General features: G+C 41.3%; 1 protein-coding gene across 4 annotated transcripts in view; it reads right to left on the bottom strand.

Annotated features, from left to right (window-relative positions):
- RSPO2 (R-spondin 2) overlaps positions 1–21599 on the bottom strand; it is a 226971-nt gene that overhangs the window by 159711 nt on the left and 45661 nt on the right. The window contains exons 1-2 of one of the 4 annotated variants that reach the window (XM_025001677.2): positions 12175–12833; positions 11708–11963 (exon numbers count right to left, since the gene is read on the bottom strand). The exons of 1 other annotated variant lie outside the window; for it this stretch is intronic. In XM_025001677.2, coding sequence (XP_024857445.1) covers positions 11708–11801 — 94 coding nt within the window. In that variant the 5' untranslated portion in view covers positions 11802–11963; positions 12175–12833. Of the gene's footprint in view, positions 1–11707; positions 12858–21599 lie in introns of those variants that run through there. 2 more of the 4 variants (XR_009497078.1, NM_001206092.3) reach the window with 2 other exon arrangements.

Below are 21599 nucleotides of genomic sequence, written 5' to 3'. Positions count from 1 at the left end.
TTGGAGAAGGGCCATTTCCAATGATTCAGGGCATCAAGAAGGGGTCTTTTACATGAATGGATAGTTTCTTAAATATAACCCATACTCTTCCTCCCTGTGAGCCTCCTTCATTTTGCCTGAGTCCCAAAAGAATGAATCGCATCCTTTTATTTAAATTACATTTGACAGAGTGGTAATGGATTGAAACACACTTTGCAGGAATGCTCTGGTATAGCCTCTACATGACACGCCCCAAGTCCTGGAAAGAACTGATCCTATTTCTGCTCTTTCCTCCTCTCTCTAGGTCCAGGCTCTCCCATTTCTTCAGAACTCCCTCAGAATTCAACAACAACAACAAAAAAGATGACGACTCCAAGCTTGCCAAAGTCTTTAGAACAGTTATTTACATTGAGTCACTTTTGAGTCAAAATCACACTGAGATCACCCACAGCAGCTACGAAGAACTAGTTACTTTCACTTCTACATAAGAACAATTAAATCGCACAAAATTCATAACTTTAAACAATCAATTTTCAAGGGACAATTGCCCAGCCCTAGATCAATTTTCAGGATAGTATTATTTAAAGAGGGGACAGAGAAATCTTTCATCATTGACAGATTCGGTCAAGAATCACATCAGTCACTACATGACTTACTGACCACCGGGAGTGGTGTGAATAGCTGCCCATGCTCCGCAGCCAAACTAACCTCAACCCACTAATCACGATTCTGGGAACCACCGCTGTCCACTATCAAACAACATTTGGTTTTTCAAATTAGTCTCCTAGCCCTAACAACTGGACTGCCAAGGAATTTCAAAAGCTAGCTTTTGGCTACAAGAAAAAGGCATTACAAAATGAAACAGATTACAAAAAGAAAAAATACAAATGGAAGGTGATCAGCAACAAGGGGACAGAATTAAGTTCTCTATCAGACTTTATTACATGAAGGAGAAAGAGAACTGAAAAAAAATTAAACTTTGGATTTTCAAGAGAAGGTCAGACAATTTTTACCATTTTCAAAGGGTTACAACGTGAGAGATCTGTTGAATGAAATGGGTCTCTACATAAAGACTACAGAATTTGACAAACAGTTGAGAAGTATTAACTTGAAGTCGTTTGGTCAACTCCAAATTTTACCAGCTGCTTACACTTTTAGGCTTGTAGATTATGGTAAACCTTCTTTTTAAAAAAATAAAAACTAATGTTTTCCAAAGTAGTTACAAAAGCTGTAATGCACTTCCAGGTTAACACAATCTCTATCTAGGCTTAATATCTGCCTCACAGTCATTAAAATTGTGAGGTTGGTTAAGTTTGCCTTTTGGTGAGAAGGTCTTGTCATAAGGAGTCTAGGGACCAAAACCAGACATTTCAGTAAAACTGAAAGCTCTCTTTATGATTCTTTTTCCCTTCCTCTCCATGAGGAAGTCAAGTTCTTCACAGCATCAGTCTTACTGGAAATTGTAGAACAGGTTTGCCACCTGAACCTACTGGACAGAGAGAGCAAGGCAAGCACAAAACCTAGAACAAAGCAAGAGGAAAAGAATGCAAAGTGCGCCCTCTATCGGTCTATTTTAAAAGCTGGTGGCTGGTTGGATCGCTGAATCCATAGATAGGTTAAGAGACCAAGGCCATCAGAGTAGGAAAATTCTAAGTGGGGTGACCCAGCAGCAAAAATCTAGTAAAAGCATGCTTGGTCAGAAGTCAAGAGTGCTCTGCCTGGTTCTGACCGGTCTGTGAACTGGCAGCGTGATACATACAAATCCCATCAATGCCAGCACTGCACATCGTCAGCTGGAAAATTGCAACACTGATTTCTAAAACTTTATATTACTGTTTAGTTAACGAGATAAAAATTAGACCATACGAGAAGTTTTAACAGAGCCCCTTATTTTGTTTATTTTGTACTTTTATAAACTTTTTAGGGAATAGAGACAATATAACAACTATTGCCTTTGAGAAAGGGATTATTAGCCAAGTAATTACTTACTGCAATAAGTCTTGAGGTAGTGTTTCCAATGTGTCCTCATATTATGAAGTACACACATGGCAAATGGCTGGAAACCCACACACTGAAAATAAACTTTTAGGAAACAAATGTCTATGTGAATCTGAAGCAGCCAACGGGCATCATGCTCATTAATACAGTCTACTTCTATCTCTTTAACCAATGCTTCTTAACTTCTTTAAGGAAAGATAACCATGGCCACTTTAAGGCTGCAGTGAAAGCTCTAGAATCTCTCTTTACACTCAAAAAAAAAAAAAAAGAAAGAAAATATTTGGAGACTCACAAAATCCCTGGCCCCATCTCTGGACCCCAAGAAGCTTTGCTCAAAAGAAATGTGCAGAGCCAGTTGTTTTATAAGTGCTTTTAGTATCTTTCAGCAGGTAATGAAAAAATCAAATGGCTTTAATTGTAAAGGTTTTCCCCAAAATGACTAGATAAGGTGAAGAACTACCTAAATTATAGTTTCTTAAGAGTAAAAATAATACTTACTAGCTTTCCTCTAACCTTGATTGGCTATTCTGATCATATGATGGTTTCATGATATAAATGTGTATATGTAAAGTATATGTATATATTATATATATACACATACACACACACCTACAACACACATATTTACATACAAATGCACAAGCACACCCTCAGAGACACATACATAATTGTTCTGGCTACTGCTGCTGCTGCTAAGTCGCTTCAGTCGTGTCCAACTCTGAGCAACCCCATAGACAGCAGCCCACCAGGCTCCCCCGTCCCTGGGATTCTCCAGGCAAGAACACTAGAGTGGGTTGCCATTTCCTTCTCCAATGCATGACAGTGAAAAGTGAAAGTGAAGTCGCTCAGTTGTGTCCAACTGTTAGTGACCCCATGGACTGCAGCCTACCAGGCTCCTCCGCCCACGGGATTTTCCATGCAAGAGTACTGGAGTGAGGTGCCATTGCCTTCTCTGGTTCTGGCTACTAGAGTACCGGAAATTAAAGTTCCTATAATTAATATTCAAGAATGAGGACTTAAAAAATTAGCAACACAAGCATGCAAGCTTTTACCAGATCACACTATAATCTTCAGTCAGTCAGTTCAGTCATTTCCGACTCTTTCTGACCCCATGGACTGCGGCACACCAGGCCTCCCTGACCTTTACTATCTCCTGGAGCTTGCTCAAACTCATGTCCATTGAATAGGTGATGCCATCCAACCCTCTCATCCTCTGTTGTCCCCTTCTCCTCCTGCTTTCAATCTTTCCCAGCATCAGGGTCTGTTACGGTCCTAAACCTCAGTTATTTCACCCCTCAGCCTTAAGTTCCTTAATGCCAGTTATGTTAGCATTATTGAGTTGCGGCAAGTTTAGAGGCTCAGTGAGACTCTGGGTCCAAAGAATATCTGAATGACTTCAAAGGTGATTTCTTTTTTTAAAATGAATGCTTATGTTTAAAGTGTACTTTGTTCAGGAAAAGTCAGTGAGTTCAGGAGGGCTGGGTTCTAGTTCTAGCTCTCTTCCACTTAACTATTGGTTTTTTAAATAACACATTTCAGTAAGCACCTCAGCTTCTTCATCAGTCAAGCCAGTCTCACCTCCTTCAAACGGCAGCAAAATGTCTGTGTTCTCCTGGTAGGCACTGGACAAAAACTGTGTAGTCTGTTCACAGCTACACCAAAACTTATTGTAATACACACACGCACACACATGCACACACACACATCTGTCTCTCATAGGTATGTCTACATAGCTATATTAAAGTCATAAATATAAGATTGAATGTCTGCCTGCACTAATTTATGCTATTAATATGATTGCCTTTTAAGAAGATAAAAACTACTTTCTTTTTGGTCTAAATAATTATTCATACAGACCAAGAGTTTGGAAATGAAAATCCCTTTTGGCCCTTTCCTTAGAAGTATTTTTATTTATTTCTAATTTTTTTATTTGTTTTTATTTTTTGTTTGTTTTTCTAGAAGTACCTTTAGATACAGGTTACTCCCAGTTTCCCCTCCCCTGCCCCAACTCATCCTCTATCATCCACATAATAAACAGTTATAGGAGAACACACAAGGGCACTCATGTATTCTGTGAAATGCTGAGGACCATCAGAGGCTTCAGAATAAGGCTAGACTGGGGACGCTTTCATATGTCAGCATCGCTTATCTTTAAACTCTAAAGAACAGTAAATAATGAAATTATATCTATTATCTAATTATTCATTCAAACTTCAACCATGTGCAAAGAACTTTGAATTTAAAAGAAAAATCATTTCTAATGCTGTTTGCAGCAACATGGACGGACCTAGAGATTGTCATACTGAGTGAAAAAGTCAGACAGAGAAGGAGATACATTGCATGAAACCCCTGATATGTGGAATCTAAGAAGAAATGACACAAATTAACTTATAAAACAAAAAGATTCACAGACTTAGAGAACGAAGGTACAGTTTCTTGGGGGAAGGGACAGTTAGGGAGTCTGGGATGGACACGTACACACTGCTATACTTTCAATGGATAACCAACAAGGACCTACTGTAAAGCACAGGGAACTCTGCTCAATGTCATGTGGCAGCCTGGATGGTGGGGAGTTGGGGGAGAATGGACATGTGAATATGTACGGCTGAGTCCCTTCACTGTTCACCGGAAACTAGCACAACACTGTTAATCAGCTATACCCAAGACAAAATAAAAAGGTGAAAGCTGACCCCCCAAAAAAGAAAAACATTTCTCATTAAGTCTTTAGCATTATTTTAAGAGCAAACAACAAAGTCTCAATGACTTTTTTGTTCAGGCACAACTTGTGGAGGAAGCACTCTATTTGGCCTGGTTTGAGAAGTATGACACCACCCTTATGGCAGAAAGTGAAGAGGAACTAAAGAGCCTCTTGATGAAAGTGAAAGAGGAGAGTGAAAAAGTTGGCTTAAAGCTCAACATTCAGAAAACTAAGATCATGGCATCTGGTCCCATCACTTCATGGCAAATAGATGGGAAAACAGTGGGAACAGTGTCAGACTTTATTTTTTGGGGGCTCCAAAATCACCTCATGTGAAGAGTTGACTCATTGGAAAAGACTCTGATGCTGGGAGGGATTGGGGGCAGGAGGAGAAGGGGACGACAGAGGATGAGATGACTGGATGGCATCACCGACTCGATGGATGTGAGTTTGAGTGAACTCCGGGAGTTGGTGATGGACAGGGAGGCCTGGGCGTGCTGCGATTCATGGGGTCGCAAAGAGTCGGACATGACTGAATGATTGAACTGAACTGAAGATGAATGTTCTGCCCTAGAGGAGCTCCATATATAGAAAAGATGGCACATACGGCAAAATAATCAGAATAAAGGTAAAATGAGAGTCCTATAGGAGTAGCATGAAAAGCTAGGCAAGCTTTTAGGGAAAATTCCAGGAAGGCTTCACAGAGGCAGTGACATTTTATTTAGCTGGGCACCACCGCATGCTCAACAACACAAAAGCATGAACACACAATGGTATGGTTGAAAACGAAATAATTTAGTATAGCTTGAGCGTACAGTACTTTCATGGCGGTGGAAGATTAGAAAAAGGCTGTGATCAGATGGTGGAGCGCCCTTGAATGTAAAGTGAAAGAAGCTGGGACTTATTCTTAGGTCAATATGGAGACCTGGGAGGTTTGAGGTTTATTAGCAAAGAAGTAACATGCTCAGATCTGTGGATCACATTGAGAAGAATTCAGTGTGGCAGCATTGTAAAGGATGGAGTGAGGAGGAAGTGGATGATGAGAGATGAGGAGTGAGTGAGAATCTGATCTAGGAAATACCTTTGGGGATGGAAAGTGTGGGGTAGATACAAGCAACATTTCTGATGCCTCCTACCAAGACTGAACAAACCAATAATAGAGACAACAGGCAAGCCAAAGACTGTAGTGAGGCTTCCAGCCTCAACACACAGAAACCCATGAACAGGAAAAGGGAACACAAGCAGAGGAACATATTTGGGAGAGCACATAGAATGTGTTGTCAAGTTTAGTGTGCATGGAATGGAATCTATCCACATATGAGGGTGTGTGAAGTATCTATCCATGTGGCAGTAGCTGGGAAATCAGAAAGTAATATAACCTGAAGCTCAAAAAAATGGGGGATAGAGCTAAAGGACTTTACATGGAAAAAGCAGTTGAGCATACAGGGATGGATAAAATCCTCCAAGGGAAAGAAGAAAAGTAAGGAAATACCCGCATATTCCAACTGTGAATAAGGAGACCAAAGAAGGAAAATGCACAGAATATGGGAGGCAAAACTGAATGCCGTGTCACTAAGAAAAAAACAACCTTGGAAAGGAGTGATCATCCTAGTGATGGGAAGGACCGGAACGACATAGGCAGGGTTGGCATTGAGGTGAGTATTGAGCATGGATGACCACTAAGAAAATCCTTCCCATAAAACAGAGGTAGAAGCCAGGTTGTGACAGATTGCAGAGTGAGTGAATGAAAGAAGATCATAAGGCAAGACAAGAGAAGGGCTGAAGTGAAGCAAAAGACTGGAAAGAAATATGAGAAAGAAGGAAATTTCAGGGCAAGAGGGATAGCAGCATGCTTGAAAAGAGGGCTACTCATACAGAAAGGTCCTAGAGGCGAGAAAGACAAGGGAGGGGTGGGCCTTGGAAAGAGTAAGAACACTGTGTCCTTACCCATTCCCTCTCCTAGTCCTTAACCCCTCACCACAGCTTTCCTCGGACCCCTGTCCTGCTCCTAAGAACAAGATGAAAAACGGGAAAGATGAGCAAAAGCCCTTTTTAGTTGCAAAAAGCCAACCATCCATGGTCATACTGTCCCCACTCCACACACACCTACATATACACACACATATAAGCATGTAATAGATATGCCTTCCCTATCATATATGATTATATATTATTTATGTACTTTATTAATTAGTGCCTTCCATATGCATTCCAGCTCAAAATGTGAAAACTTACCAATATGACATGCAACACTCTTTATCTAATGGTCAACCCTTGACTGTGGCAGATTATGGAGGGGGAGGGGAACGAACATCACAACATTTTGAAAAAAGAATATTTTGAGCTTACTACCTCCTTTTAGCAGGGTGGTTCTGAAGTATTATGTCAAATGATTTGTCAGTCATCTATTTCCTGAACTTGCGAGGTGTAAGAGTGCTTATTTCCAGGAAAAAAAAAAAAAAGGTTCAAACGGCAGTCAGTTGGGAGAAAAGGAATAAAAAGTGGCCGGGACAATCTATAAACTGGCCAGTTAGTCTCCGAATACATCAAGAGGCGGCTGTTCATTAAGAAATTAGAAGTGTCATTTCCAACTTGTGATTTCTGCAAACATTGGATTCTACCCAGGCTGAATTTATAAACAGTTAACAAAGCCAGAATTAAGTGGAGGCCTGACGAAATGTCACCTATTCTTAATCACTTCCAAATTTCAGGAGCAGAGTAAGATGTTGGTTGGGACATGGCAACTTTCTAACCTCTGTGCATTGGTAAGATACTAGCCAGAAAAACTCAGAATTATGTTGAAAGAAAAGCCCATTAACAACAGAAGAAAAGAAAGAATGTATTTATGCTACAAAGTTAAACATCACACCGAGCTTTTCTGAAACACTCTGGAACTTAGAAAAGTAAGCATACAAAATGTATTTTGAAGCTTTTAAGAGTAGGTTAATATGTTCCATGTGCCATTTTTATTTTCAAAGAATACTGTGAGAAATAAGCTATCATTAAAAGTACTTGTGAAACTTGCAAATATCTCCACATCTTTTCATTCAATTTTTAAAAATACAAATTAATTTAGCGCTACAAGTTTTAAGAGAAAGCATGAGTCTTTTTATTTTTTAACCAAAGTTGCCAGAAACATACCACACTATTTGTGATAAACATTTGTTTCATGGAAGAAGCCAAGTCTAATCATAGGAAAATGCGCAGTTATGGAGGGAGAAGCTGAAGCTTCAGTAGGGAAAAGCCTATGGCAGGAAACACTTGTCATATCGCGCCCCCTACCATCAGACCACCAGAAACACAATTACATGTCTGGGAGCCTTGCTGCTTTTAAGAGTTTCATGAAGCAGTCTTCATAAATCCCTGGTAAATCTGTGACCGGTAAAAATCACTGGGACAAAAGATATATAAAACGAAATCACTACATACTAAACTCAAGAAGTCCTAGGAATACCATAATAAAGTCATGATATCTATCCACCTTTCAGTAATTCAGCCTGAAATGTGACTTACAACCAACACCCCAAATAAAACAAATTGAATAACCCAGTTTACCATGCAAATAAATCATAAGAGGCCCAAGACAGATTCAGGTTATACGGGTTAACAGTAGCTAATAATGACTATATTTCAAAAGGGACTGGAGAGTGAGAGGGCCAATGAGTTATGACTGTTACCACGTAGACAAAACACGAGTTGTCAATCAGCTTTTCAAAACATTGGCATGTGTCTCCCCTCTATAAGAAATCCATCCACACTATTGTGTTTGTGCCTTACTTTCGAATATATTGCTGCCAGGCCCCAGCAGTCACTATCAAATGCATTTCTATTGTCTGGTTTTGTTTTCTAAATAAGCAGACAAAAGACTCGTAGGTGGCTAGTGTTGTTTATGATGGTCTCCCCTTAAGTTTTATCTGATATTCTAGTCTCTAATCCTCTGGCCATATTTTGAAATAAAGCATAGAGTTAAATGATACATTTGCTCTCTATTCTAAACTGGATGCAACTGATTTTAACTGACTAAATTATCTGATCTCTGCCAAGAATTTTATTTCATTAAGAAAATGATATTATAGAGCATCTGAGATCATAGAGCAGACTAAACATAATGCCAAAGGAGTTCTGAGAATGCTCCACAGTGAAGGTTTGATTATTTGCAGATGGAATATGAAAAAAAGGAAAAGAATCAGATCCCAGGCATTAGCCTAACCAATCCTGATATCACTGCTGCCGACATCACAGCACAAAGTCAAGAAAATAACTGGTCTTCTAAGCCAGAGCACCTTTTTTTTATGGTACTAATCACTTTTCTTCCTAGAAAGTAATACTTAGCTGCCACCATCCAAAACAAAGGGAAAAGGGGAAATGTTGGTACCACAATAGGCTCTAGCATGTCAACTGTCACTACTGACATGATTTGGCTAGTACTCAAGCATTCACCAAGGAACTAATTTAAATCAATCTCCTTTGGGAAGCCAATTGTTTGGTATGCGCAACAATTGGTGTATGATCAATCAGCGGACATGAGATCAATTAAAACCAGCTTAAGCCTGTGAAGAGGGACAATTCACACAACCTGAGTTAGATCTCTATTCATTTCAATACTCTCACAATGCAATCCTTAAGCTTTCTTGCAAAGCAGAAAAGCTACTATCACCCTACACTGACTAGCCAGCCCTTTAAGTAGTTCCACTTTTAATTAAAAACACAGTATGCCTTTTGTTGGCACAGATAGTGTGGTCACTTTTAAGGACCGAAGTTATTTTAGCCAGCAGCTTGAGATTTGGGAAGGGACATCTGTTAAGTGAAACACACACACTTTGATTTTTTTTTCCTTTACAACCTTACTAGTTTATATGTAGTTTGAAAGCATTTGAAATTTATTAAATTGAAAGGTTTGTCTGGCACAAGTTTCTACAGTGGCAAAAGCTGCACACTTTAGAATCGGGTTCCTGAAGGTCAGCACTTGGGGATGTAGCAGTAATTGCCTTGAGATTTTGCTAAAGCAGCTTTGAAACAAATAGGTTTTGCATCAGACCCCTTAAGGAGGCATAGGCAGAACTTTGGAGATGGCACTGCAAATAAAAGCATGCAGTATCGCTTCTGGCCGCAGGGGTGCTGTAAAGCCATGCTCCACCAAAGAGCATCTATGTGTTAAGTTCTACTAGAGCAACAAGCTCGATTCCTCCCCATTCAACCACAATGCAACAAGCAGTGTGGATCAGAAAGACATCGCTGAATTAGCAAGTCATTTAATAAACAAGAATTTGGCAAGGGGTTTTAGCTCTTTCTGTATGTTGAATGCTAGTCTTTTCAATCAAATAGACTGTAACCTCTGTTTATAAGGAGGAGGGTGGGGGGAACCTCTCCAAACACTTTGACCACAGTGTAATCAAAACCTGCCAGCTCTACCAAGTGATACCTGGTAAGAAAATACTGGGGTGGAGAAAGGAAAAGGGAGGTGAAGGAGATGGAAAGGGACTTTTGCAAGACATAACAATATTAAACTTTCACAGCCTCTGGGAAGAAATTCCTCCCTAATGTATTTATTCAGAAAAACTTGTGAAGATAAGCATTTTCGACATGTCAGAAATGAGAGACCAAGAGTAAGAGAACCGGGGGTTGGAGAAAGGGGTGTCCTTTTAAAGCACAGCTCCATGGTGTCAATTGCAAAGCGGAGGTGGCGGAAATCGCACACGACCAGCTGTCCTGGGCTCTGCCCTCAGGCCGGCCAACCTTCAGCCCCGCGTTTAGGTGAGAACAGCTTAACGACGTCCTAAAAAGCTTTGAAAAAATAAAGGCGCAAAAAGCTCTCTCCAAAATCTGGATGCAGGACTGGAGAGTCCATAAAACGAGTCAGAAACAACCCACATCACAGGTCGAGCGAGACGTTCACATCCCAGAAAAATCCAAATCTGTCAACCTCAGGACAAATTCTAACTGCGCAGAAGTCCAAATTGCTGGACCAAGATGGATAAATTCTGGGGAGCTGCTGTGAGGCAGTAGTGCAAGGTGAGCGTGTGTGTTGGCGGTGGGAGTGTTGTGGTTTGTATTTAAATCCTTCAGGAGACTTCATTGTGTTTAGCGGCCCTTCCCCTAAAATGAAGTTAGATTAGCTGCAGCCGCAGCAGGACTCAAACACGGGCGCACTAAATCTTCGGGGAAGCTAGCTCTCTGAAACCGTTCTGGAGGTTTCCACTGGCCTTCCGGCAGCGCACATATGTGATGGAGAGGGAGGGGCGGCTAAAAAGCCACACGTGAGTGTCACCGAGGCCAGGAACCTCAGAAATAGCTGCTTGTGAGGGAAGTAAACGCAGAGGGCAAACTCGGGCCTGTCCCCAAAGTATCATTCTGCCAGCGAGCGTTCCCCCCAAAACAACCTGCGCACGAGCTGCTGTTCAGTGTACCAAGTTCAGTGAGTCCTTCCACCTCGTCTTAAGGTCCAGAGGAAGACAGTATTGCTCTTTTCCTGGAAATGCAGATCCTCCACAACGACTTGGTACCCCTCCCCAGCCCTCTCGCTCGTGCTTTCTGGCCCACGCGCGCGCGCAGACACAGACACAGCACAGATACACATACACACAGTTGTAGGTAGGCCGGTCGAAAACCATCTGGGGACAGGGTTTGGGGCGCACGTGGGTGGCGAAGGTAGAGAAAAATGAGAGCAGGGGAGATAGTTGAGAGGACTAAAAAGAGAAAAAGACAAAAAATAATAAGGAAAAAAAAGGATGCCAGATTAAAAAAAGAGAGAGAGAGAGACCTATAGAGAAGAGTTCAGAAGTAGAAGCTCGACAGCTAACGTGGGTGCGGACCGCACCTCTCAGCCCGGAGCGCCCGCAGGAAGCCGGGCTCACCCGGCTCGCCGCGCCTCCTGAAGACAGAAAAGACCGAGCTCTCGGCAGCGCCCCGGGGCCCGGAAAGTGAGGAGCCCAAAGGCCGGGTGGAGGGCACGGCCCTGCCCACCTGAGCCCGGGGGCGAGTGCCGCCGCCGGCGCCCCCGACCCCACGCGGCTCCGGCAGAGTAGAACCCACCTCTCTTACTGCGTCTCCATCGATTGCCTTGGCAGTGGCTGTAATCCATACAGTTCAGGATGATGAGGGCAAAGGAGAAAAGACGAAACTGCATCTGGGCGGTCGGGCTGGGGAGAGACGCCTCTCAAAGTAGGGAAACTGGAGGGCTCATCCGAGGAGCCGGCGCAGACCGCGCTGCTGGGGAAGACGCCGAGGGGGGAGCCTCCACTAGCCAGGGGGGCCGCGCGGGTCAGTTCGGCATCTCTCCGCCTTGAACCTGAGAGACGAGGAGGAAAAGCCGGGTGGAGAGAGGCCCAGGGAGGCAGCTGCCTTTTCACGCGTCCCAATTTAAGAAGGGAAGGGAGGGGGAAAGCGAACTCACTGCCTGGCGCGAGCCGCGGAGCGGCTTAACCCGGAGCGCACAGCTGCAGGCAACTTGGAGAGCAAGGTGATTACAATCAGTGAATTAGCAACCTCTGCGGACTTACAGGCTCCGACCCCGGGGAAGGGACGTTGCGCGGGCGCTTCGGGAAAAGAAAAGACCTCCACGGTCCCCGAGGGTGCAGGTTAAAGGCTCGCTCTTAGGTCCTCTGGCCCAGCAGTGGGGTACCCAGGCGCTGTGGCCACGGTGGCGGGCGCGGGTCGCCTACCGTGAGCACTCACGTCTCAGGCTGCGCGGCGTGCCTAGGCGCGGCGCTCCATCCCGGGATCGCTAAGCGAGACACCTCGCTAGCACGTGGGCTGGGGAAAAGTTTGCCGAGGCCCGCAGGGAGCGCGTGGCAGCTCTGGGGTACGGGCGGCCGCGGTGGGTTCGAAGCGCGCGGAGGTTCCTCCGGACTGACCGCGCCTAGCAGGAGCGCGGCTGGGCGGGCGGGACCGCAGCCTCTGGGATGCTGCGTCCCGGCCGGTGAGTGCGATCCTCAGGCGAGGGGCACGCCCGCTCTCACTCTCTGGATCCGTATCCAATTGTGCGGTTTCCAGAGCTCTCTCCACAGCCACTTTTCAGCTAAGGTTTCTCTCTTTCAAGCTGTGGGAGACAGAACGCTCCTGGGAGGGCGAAGGGATGGCGAGCGCACTTTCCGATGGAGATGCAGCAGGGCCCAGGCTTGGGATGCTTCTATAAGTAGGTGGTGCTGTGGTCCAAGGCAACTAAGTCAGGGCTGCCTTGGAGTTCCTGGGTCCTAAAGCCAGAATCTCTCGGGTTTCCCTGAGGTCCTAAAGAGCGCTTACAGCCTCCAGAGAGCCTACCCCCAGGCGAGACCCCTCTGCGCTTTCCTGGAGTAGGGAGCTAAACTGAAGAGTGGCTGAGATGGACGCGTACCCCTAGACTGTGCCAGCCCTACAGCCCAGCTGTCCTCACCCCCAGGGCGTCTGCTCTGGTGCTCCAGGGCCGGTTCCAACCTCAGCGCCGACCTTCCTGCGGGAAGACCTGACTGATGGCTTCTCCTAGACCTTCCTTTCCGAGCTCTGAGCCGGGACTGCTGTTTCTAAAGCGGAGTTTAAACCTGAGCCTCAGCCCGAAAGATGCCACACCTCTGATACTCTTACATTTACGTCTTGGCTTTGTTTTATAGGAAGACGTCTTAGTACAGCTGAATCTAAAACGCGTCCTCGGTTTAGGGAGGGAAAGGGGTGTTCCAATCCTTTGCTTATCCTTAGAAGTCTTTCTTGACTTTGTGTCTCCTCCAGAAAAACTTCCAAAAACCTTTGATCCCTTGCTTGCAGTACTCTAGAAATTAGGGCCTTGCTTCTTCGAAGAGAAGTTCAGTTCTTACTGAAACACTTCTTATTCATAATCCTCCTCCCTCCCCCACCCTCGCAGTCTCCTTAATTGAACTTTTAGGTGCCTTGAGTTTAGGGAATACTCTGTTTAACGAAGTGCTACATACTCTTGATGCTATTAGATTTCATTCTGGTGAAATCTTAGGTTCTGAAGTCATTACTGTAGGAATGAATTTACTGCCTAGGCAAAAGATAAGAATTTATACTGCTAACCAGGGGTTTAGGAATGTTTGCAAATATGACCACAAGTACCATATTATTATGCTAGCATTTTGTACCATTTAAATTTCTCTATGCCTTCAGTTTAAGATGTTCAGAAGTTTGGAGATTTGAAACAATCATATAAAACAATAAGGCTATTAAAATAGCACAATTATTAATTGTCCCATTAATACCTATCCGTAACTTTTTATAGACATTACTATTTATATAGCAGCATTTATGTGACTAAGAATTTTAGTGTTATTCATTTTATGTATATCTGAGAACATCCAAGTCATCTGAGTTGAAGTCCCTGGTCCCATTTCCCAGATAAGAAAATTCAGCCCCTGAGATTGGCCCATAGGGCACAAACAGAGTTAAGGACATAATGGCTAGAGCAGATTTGTTTCTTAGCTTTCAGAACCTTTGATTTTTGTCACAGAATTTGGAAGTAATTGGAAACATTTCAGTTTAGGGAGTGGCCCGATATTTGGCATGATATTACAGTGACTACCCCCTAAGCATTATAAATAACATTTCTTCCACAGACTCACAAATACACACACCAAATTCATTGCACTTGCAAAGAAATTCAATCCATGACACAACAAACTCCTCTCTAAATAAACCCTCTGCCTTTATAGCCTTGGGATCCATTCAAGATTAGAGATCATCAGTGTCTTTTAAAATATTTAAAGACAAAAGTAAGTACAAGACCAAGTAGATCTAGCTCCATGTGGGTTGTTTTAGACACATCTCTGGATCTTTTCCTTGTCGGTACTTTAAGGACATTAGAACACGAACTCTTTTACCCCTACCATGTTCTGATTTACAGTCAATTTTCTATTTCTGTCAAGAAGTGAGTCCAACAGCGTGAGGACAAACTCATCGTTGATGAGTTTTCATTGTAGAAAGATGAGAATTAGCCACTGTCATCCTTAAATTTACAGACCACTTTCAATCTTCTGTCTTCAAAGGTTACTTTCCAAAATTGTAATCATTTGGATTGCACTGTTGGCATTTTTAAAACCAGAGATACTTTTCAGCTTAGTGAACTCCTAAATCCATTTCACACATAAAAAAGAATGTTAATAGTATCACTGCTGAATATTGGTTAATGCTGTTAAGATAAGAACGGACCCTGGAAGCCAAGAAGATTCCTAATTCCTTTCTCCTTGTGCTCTCCCCTGGTCTGTCTCTAAAGGACACCAAGGAACTTCAAAAATCTTTCACACTTTGTTCTTAGGGTACTTAGGATCTCACACTTAATCTCTTTGGACTAGTTTGTTGATAAAGCAGAATTTTTTTTTTCCTTTTTTGCCATTCACTGAATATTTTTCCTGATTTCAAGAACCCAGGAATGTTTTTGCTACTAAAAAATACACCCCTAGCAGATCCTAAACTATCATTAACTTTAATCCCATATTTCTGCATCCTTTCATTTCTAAACTGTGAAAGTGTTGTTGATGAGGCTCAGTGCTCAGAGTTTCTCCATCATACTCAATGGACTTTTTCTTTAAACTGAGTTTAGATGGTGGTTTCATTAAACTCGCTTTATAAACAGACATGTGTCTGGTGTATGTTTACAGAGAACCATACTGAGGAGGTTGACATCATCCCACTCACTGGTGATAGAGAAGGTTAACCGAGTGTGAGGGAATGCCTTCCACAGAGATTCTATCCAATTACAGTGTATGAAAGTGCCCATCTCCCTATAAACCAGCCAATGTGTTTTGACCTTTAGCACTCCTAGGCAAAATATGATATATCAATGGTTTTAATTTTTATTTCTTTTAAATGAAATTATGCACCTTTAATATGCTTAGGCAATTTATATTTCCTTTTTTATCAACTTTTCAAAGATATCATTTACCTTTTTTCTGCTCTTACTCACTTAATTTTATTTTGTACAATATACTATAGATATATATAAATATATTATCTTCTGCTATTTGGGTTGCAAATGCTTTTTCCAGGTTTATCATTTGTCTCTTTACTTAAATTTTAAAAATAATTTTATTTAAAATTTGTCAGTCTTATCTTTATAATTTCTTTGTGTTACACTTGTAAAAAGCTCTTCTTCATGCCATTCTTTTTAGTTTTTATTTGGGAGTTTTCTAAGACACTTTTTTCAATGTTAAAAACTGTACGATGTTAGTGGTTTCATGACTGTATGATGTGCCTACATTAGAATAGAGTTTACATTTTCTAAATTTTTGCTAAGTATTTATGTTCACAGATTTGGTTGATTTTGGCTCTGACTCTCATTTTCATCATCTAATTGATTTAGAGTCTTCTTATCTTTTCTGTTATCAGATATTCATATTCTCAGAGTTAAAGTTTCCCACAATCTTCTTATTGATTGTTGAAATTAGTTGGTGTCATACTTACTCTTCCACTCTAGAATTTATCCATTATTTACTTTGGAACAAATTATGGCATTTTTGCCATTGTATTAATATTGATAGTATTTTTTTTTCTGTTAAATATAAGCTGAATGTCCATTTTGCTAGTTACATGTGATAGCCTATGTTCATTTATTATATTTTGTATGAGATAATTAAATTAATTAATACAAAAGATCTTCAACCAGGTCACTGACCAGTTCTTATCCAGGCTAATTTGTTGTTTTTAAAAGCCACATCATAATCACTTATTTAACATTTGAAAAATGTGTAAATATTTGACTCCTCCAAATATTAATACTATGTCCTGCCACTTGAGAACTCTTCTGTAGACTGATGTGATAAGGCCCATTTCTCATTTTGTTCTCCATCCTCATGGAAGAGATCCAGGAGGCTCTCTTCAAAGGAAGTCTAACTCAGACCAGCTCATAAAGAAAAAAACATGAGATTTGACCTGAAGTTTTAAAATTATTCCCTTTATTTAATCTTGTGCACTCTGAACTCTTTTGAACTAAAATAGTGTCATTTCCATTCTTTTTTGTATGAATGTGGTTGCTGGAAGGAAGTGTTACTACACTTGGTTAATAACAAGAGATAAAGATTCTCAGCTATTTTAAGAATGAGACAGTTTTCATTAATAGAAGAGAATGTCTCTTTTTGCTCTTTGTGGACATGCAATTAGTTATGCTAATTGAGATGAACAATAGAACAAGTAATCCCTAAGAGCAGGAAATATGCTTCTTAGAACTTTTTTCACTACCCATGTCACAAATAGACTTGCCTCTCCTAAGCATTTGGCCTGTCTTTAACTTATGGTTATAATGAGCTCTGTTACTTCTCAGGAGCAAATTTGTGGTCAGACACTTTATGTACTAGTCTCATTTCTTGGTCCATTTTATATTTCTACTCTTATTTTCCCTTTGCTGTGTTTTTTGCACCTATTTTTAGTGTTGTATTTTTCAGTATTATTTGCATTCTTATAAGCTGCTTTAACTTTGGAACAATACAGAAAACTTAATAATACATACCTTATACACATGATTCAGTTCAGTTCAGTCACTCAGTCGTGTCTGACTCTTTGCGACCCCATGAATCGCAGCACGCCAGATAATTTTATATTTATGTTGTATATATATAATATATATATATGTAGGTTGAAGACCATAGGGGTTCTAATTCAACATAGGGGTTCTAGCTGCCGACTATGTCTATTCCAATTGTTCACTCTAGAACTGAGGAAATAACCGTGGCATGAATCATGGGATCCACTAGGCCCATTGAGAGGTGAACCCAAACCCAAAGTCTATTAATTACCCAGTCTTCATAAGCCACTTCTCTTGACATTTTGGGTGTCAAAAAATTAACCAAAGTCTAGTTACTTCTCCTTCCCCAAAACATAGTCATCTGAGTAAATGGCTCCAGGTCCTGTGGGGGAAGACCGGGAAAAAGATTTATGGTGAGAGTCCTTCCTCAAGAGACCTTACCTTCTCTTCATTCAAGGAGTTCTCTTCATTTTATGGTTCTCAACTTGCTCAAGTCTTGGTTGGATAAGAGGCTGGGGCTTCCCTGATGGCTCAGTGGTAAAGAATCCACCTGCCAATGCAGAAGACACGGGTTCTATCCCTGATCCAGGAAGATCCACATGCCTCAGAGAAGCTAAACCCTGGACCACAACTACTGATCCTGTGCTCTAGAGCCAAAGAGCCGCAACTACTGAAGCCCTAGAGCCCGAACTTTGCAACAAGAGAAGCCACCGCAATGAGAGGCCCGTGTGCACTGCAACTAGAGAAGTCCTCGCAACAATGAAGACCCAGCAAAGCCAAAAAAAATAAAAAAATTATTTTAAATAAAAGAAGAGGCTGTGACTATTGTGGTGACTCAGATTATACTTCTATAAGCCAAAACTAAGGTTTTTCTCATATATAACACTTTAGTAGTCTGTCCTGTCTACCTCAGTCCTAGGAAAAAGTAAGTTATAAATACCAACTACAATCACATAACGAGCTGCAGAAACATACTGCAGCAATAAGTACTTCTTTCTTGATTTGATATAAATGTCAAATATCAATATTTTGTCATCTCCTATTCCTATTTACAGCTGGTAAAGAATCCGTCTGCAATGTCGGAGACCTGGGTTCAATCCCTGGGTTGAGAAGATCCCCTGGAGAAGGGAAAGGCTACCCACTCCAGTATTCTGGCCTGGAGAATTCCATGGACAGTCCATAGGGTTGCAAAGAGTCAGACACGACTGAGTGACTTTCACTTTCAATTTCATTCCTCTACTATTTAACATAAAATGTATAAATTGCAGCTAACCTTATATCTGGAGAAGGCAATGGCACCCCACTCCAGTACTTTTGCCTAGAAAATCCCATGGACAGAGCAGCCTGGTAGGCTGCAGTCCATGGGGTTGCTAGAGTCAGAGAGGTCTGAGCGACTTCACTTTCACTTTTCACTTTCATGCATTGGAGAAGGAAATGGCAACCCACTCCAGTGTTCTTGTCTGGAGAATCCCAGGGACGGGGAAGCCTGGTGGGCTGCTGTCTATGGGGTCGCACACAGTCAGACACAACTGAAGCGACTTAGCAGCAACCTTATATCTCAGTATTTAAGCTACAGAGTACAGAATTGTGAGTATGACTCAGCTAAAAGAATGACTGTCACCCCAAGATGAATAAAGGGACACATGAGACTTTGAGTATCCTCTTTTGGGAAGCAGGTCTATATGTTTTTGTGTGGATAGCTGTGCCAAATACTGTGGAAACATAAATTTGTGTTTATCTTTATTTGTAAGTTAAATGTGGTCAAAAGACATGTGTAGTGGGTGCCAGATTGTCAACAGCTGGATTGTTGTAGTTTATGCTATCACTTGCGTTAAGTTGGGAACTGTATTTCTCAAATCCTCTGCTATGCAATGATACTGAATTGCAGCTGGCTTAAAGAGGAATTTGAGCTTCTAGGGTAACTCAGTCATAAAGAATCTGCCAGTCAATGCAGGAGACTCTAGTTCAATTCCTGGGTCAGGAAGATCCCCTGGAGAAGGAAATGACAACCAGTTCCAGTGTTCTTGCCTGTGAAATCCCATGGACAGAGGAGCCTGGCAGGCTGCAGTCCACGGGGTCACAAAAATTGATTTCGCGATTCAACAACAAAAGAGGAATTTACATGGGATTTGGGGGACAGAAATTAAACAGTGGTCACGACTTCCCAGAGGTCTTTTATCAGCAAGATCCAGTGATGGACAGAAGGTATGCAGTGGGTACGAGCTTGAAACTCATTCTACTCTACGTCCTGCTTTTCTTCTGAATTCTGACCCTGCTTACCCAGAACCCCTAGTCCTACTACTAGATGACCAGCTGCAGAGGCAGTGTATTTCCAGAAGCCACCCACAAATTCCCCCTTTGCCATCACACTCTGGTGGTGGGGTACACTTGGCTTCCCAAACATATTAGTGACTCCTCTGCCCCTCCAACCCTCCAATCCCCCTTCCAGAACTTCCCTTCTTCAGGTCCTCTCCCAGTGACATAAAGTCTGATTCTTCTAATAGTTCCATCTGTAACACCCAGTGACTTTACTCTCCTGCCTGAACCATGGCTGACGTAAGTATTATCTGTTGATTTTTCCACTGTTAAATATGAGAACTTATTCCCTTTTCTTCCTGCTTCTCCCCTAAACACCATCCTCTGCCTGCCTCAGCCTCGTCCTTCAAGTACGGCCAGATCAATATCGCATGGCTATGTGGCTGTGTCTGACTATGTTTTCCAGAGCTCAGTCATGTGTAAACTGGACTACTGTTGCTTTCCTGGGCAACTCTGTTTTCTCTAAAACTATCATTACCTTGTCTCCTCTGCAGAGTTTTCTGTAGCTTACCAGAAACTGAACCCAAACATTTATCTTAATCACTTCTTAATATGTTCCTTCGTCCCACGTGGACCATCAGCTTCATCTTCTTCAAGTTTCTCCTGAAGGCTCTGGAGCACTTTTGCTCAACTGGTTCCCCTTTGTGCCTGATACACGATTGTCATTATGTCCCTTCACTAAGTGCCTGGGAATTCTTTTCTCTCACCTCTAGTGGGTTTTTTGTTTCCTATGACCCATGTCTTCCTTTTTCCAAGTTAATTTTCACTGTGGTGGAGTATATGCTCCAGGAGTTTCCTGAAAATTTTTGTATAAGGGTAAACATTTTTCGAGACTTTTCTATGTCCAGAGTGTCCTCATTTTACTCTCACAACTATTTGGATAAGGTATAAAATTTCGTGTTGAAATCATTTTTCTTTAGTAGTTTGAAAACAGGACTCCATTGCTTTTTACTTTGCCGTAATGCTTTGAGAAGGTCAAACCTTTCTAATCACTGATTCTTTCTCATGTTCCTCTCTGTAGCCCACTCCCAGAAGATTGAAGGGCTGAAATTTCACTGATACTACTTTGTCATGGATATTTTTTTATTGATTTTGTTAGAAGTTTGATGGCCCTTTTAACCCTGAAAATGTATGTTTTTTAGTTCTATAACTGTTCTTTAATTACTTGGTATATGATTCCTCTCAAGCCCATACACACATTTTTCTTTCCTCCTTTTTTTTTTTTTTTTTTGAGAATCCTAGAGTGGCCCTCTAATTTTCCCATATTTTCTCTCCTACTTTTCATGTCTTTGCATTTTTTCTCTACCTTCTGGAATATTCCCTCAACTTCATCCTTCTTGTCTTCTGGTTAGGTTTCATTGCTCTTCTCACTTTATTATTATTTTTTTTTAATTTCAGGAGCTCTCTTTCATTTTAAGGTTGTCTTTACTGTGCATAGTCTTATTATTTTCAAGTTGTGGTTTGTTTTGGTCTTTATCTTTCATCTTAGAGACTTTTCTTGATATTTTATAATTCTTGGCTATTTGTTTATATTTAAAAGTGAGAGATTAACAAGCCAATCTTTTTTAAAAAAAATTCTTACCACTTTGGTGATGCTTGCCAACTTGAACTTTCCTGTGTGGTAAAAACAGAACATAAGTAACCTGAACGAGGAATTTATTGGAAGGAATCAAAATACAATTTATTTAAATATTTTCACTAGGGTTGGTCAGATTTCTCAGAGAAAAGTTTTCCAATATTCTGCAAAGATGGAAGGTTGAGGGGAGGCAGTTGTTGTCTTGTCTTTAATTCTTCCTTTCTCTGTGATTTTCTCCCCTTATGAAAAAGTTATTTTACTTAAGATTTCATAAGACTTCAGAAGAGAGAAAAATGAAAGGCATGGAAATCCATTCTATTATTACTTGCCTTTGTATGTTTTTCCTTTATTCACTCAACAAATAATAATTGAAGTCCTGTATATTGACACAGTTATGGATGCTGAGAATACAGCCATGAGAAAGAAAGATGAGATCCTTATAGAGACTATATCTTAAGTGGGAAGAGAGTTAAATGATAAAAACTAAATACATGGGGATTGTCTTAATAAATAAAAAGTGTTTATTTTTGTACATTTATCTTGATGCAAATTCAAAAACCTTACACATAGCCTTTCCCAAACACAACTAA

The sequence above is a fragment of the Bos taurus genome, chromosome 14, assembly GCF_002263795.3.
Source record: "Bos taurus isolate L1 Dominette 01449 registration number 42190680 breed Hereford chromosome 14, ARS-UCD2.0, whole genome shotgun sequence".
NCBI lineage: Eukaryota > Metazoa > Chordata > Mammalia > Artiodactyla > Bovidae > Bos > Bos taurus.
Note: the sequence above shows the minus strand (reverse complement) of the source record. Positions and strands in the feature narration are given on the sequence as shown.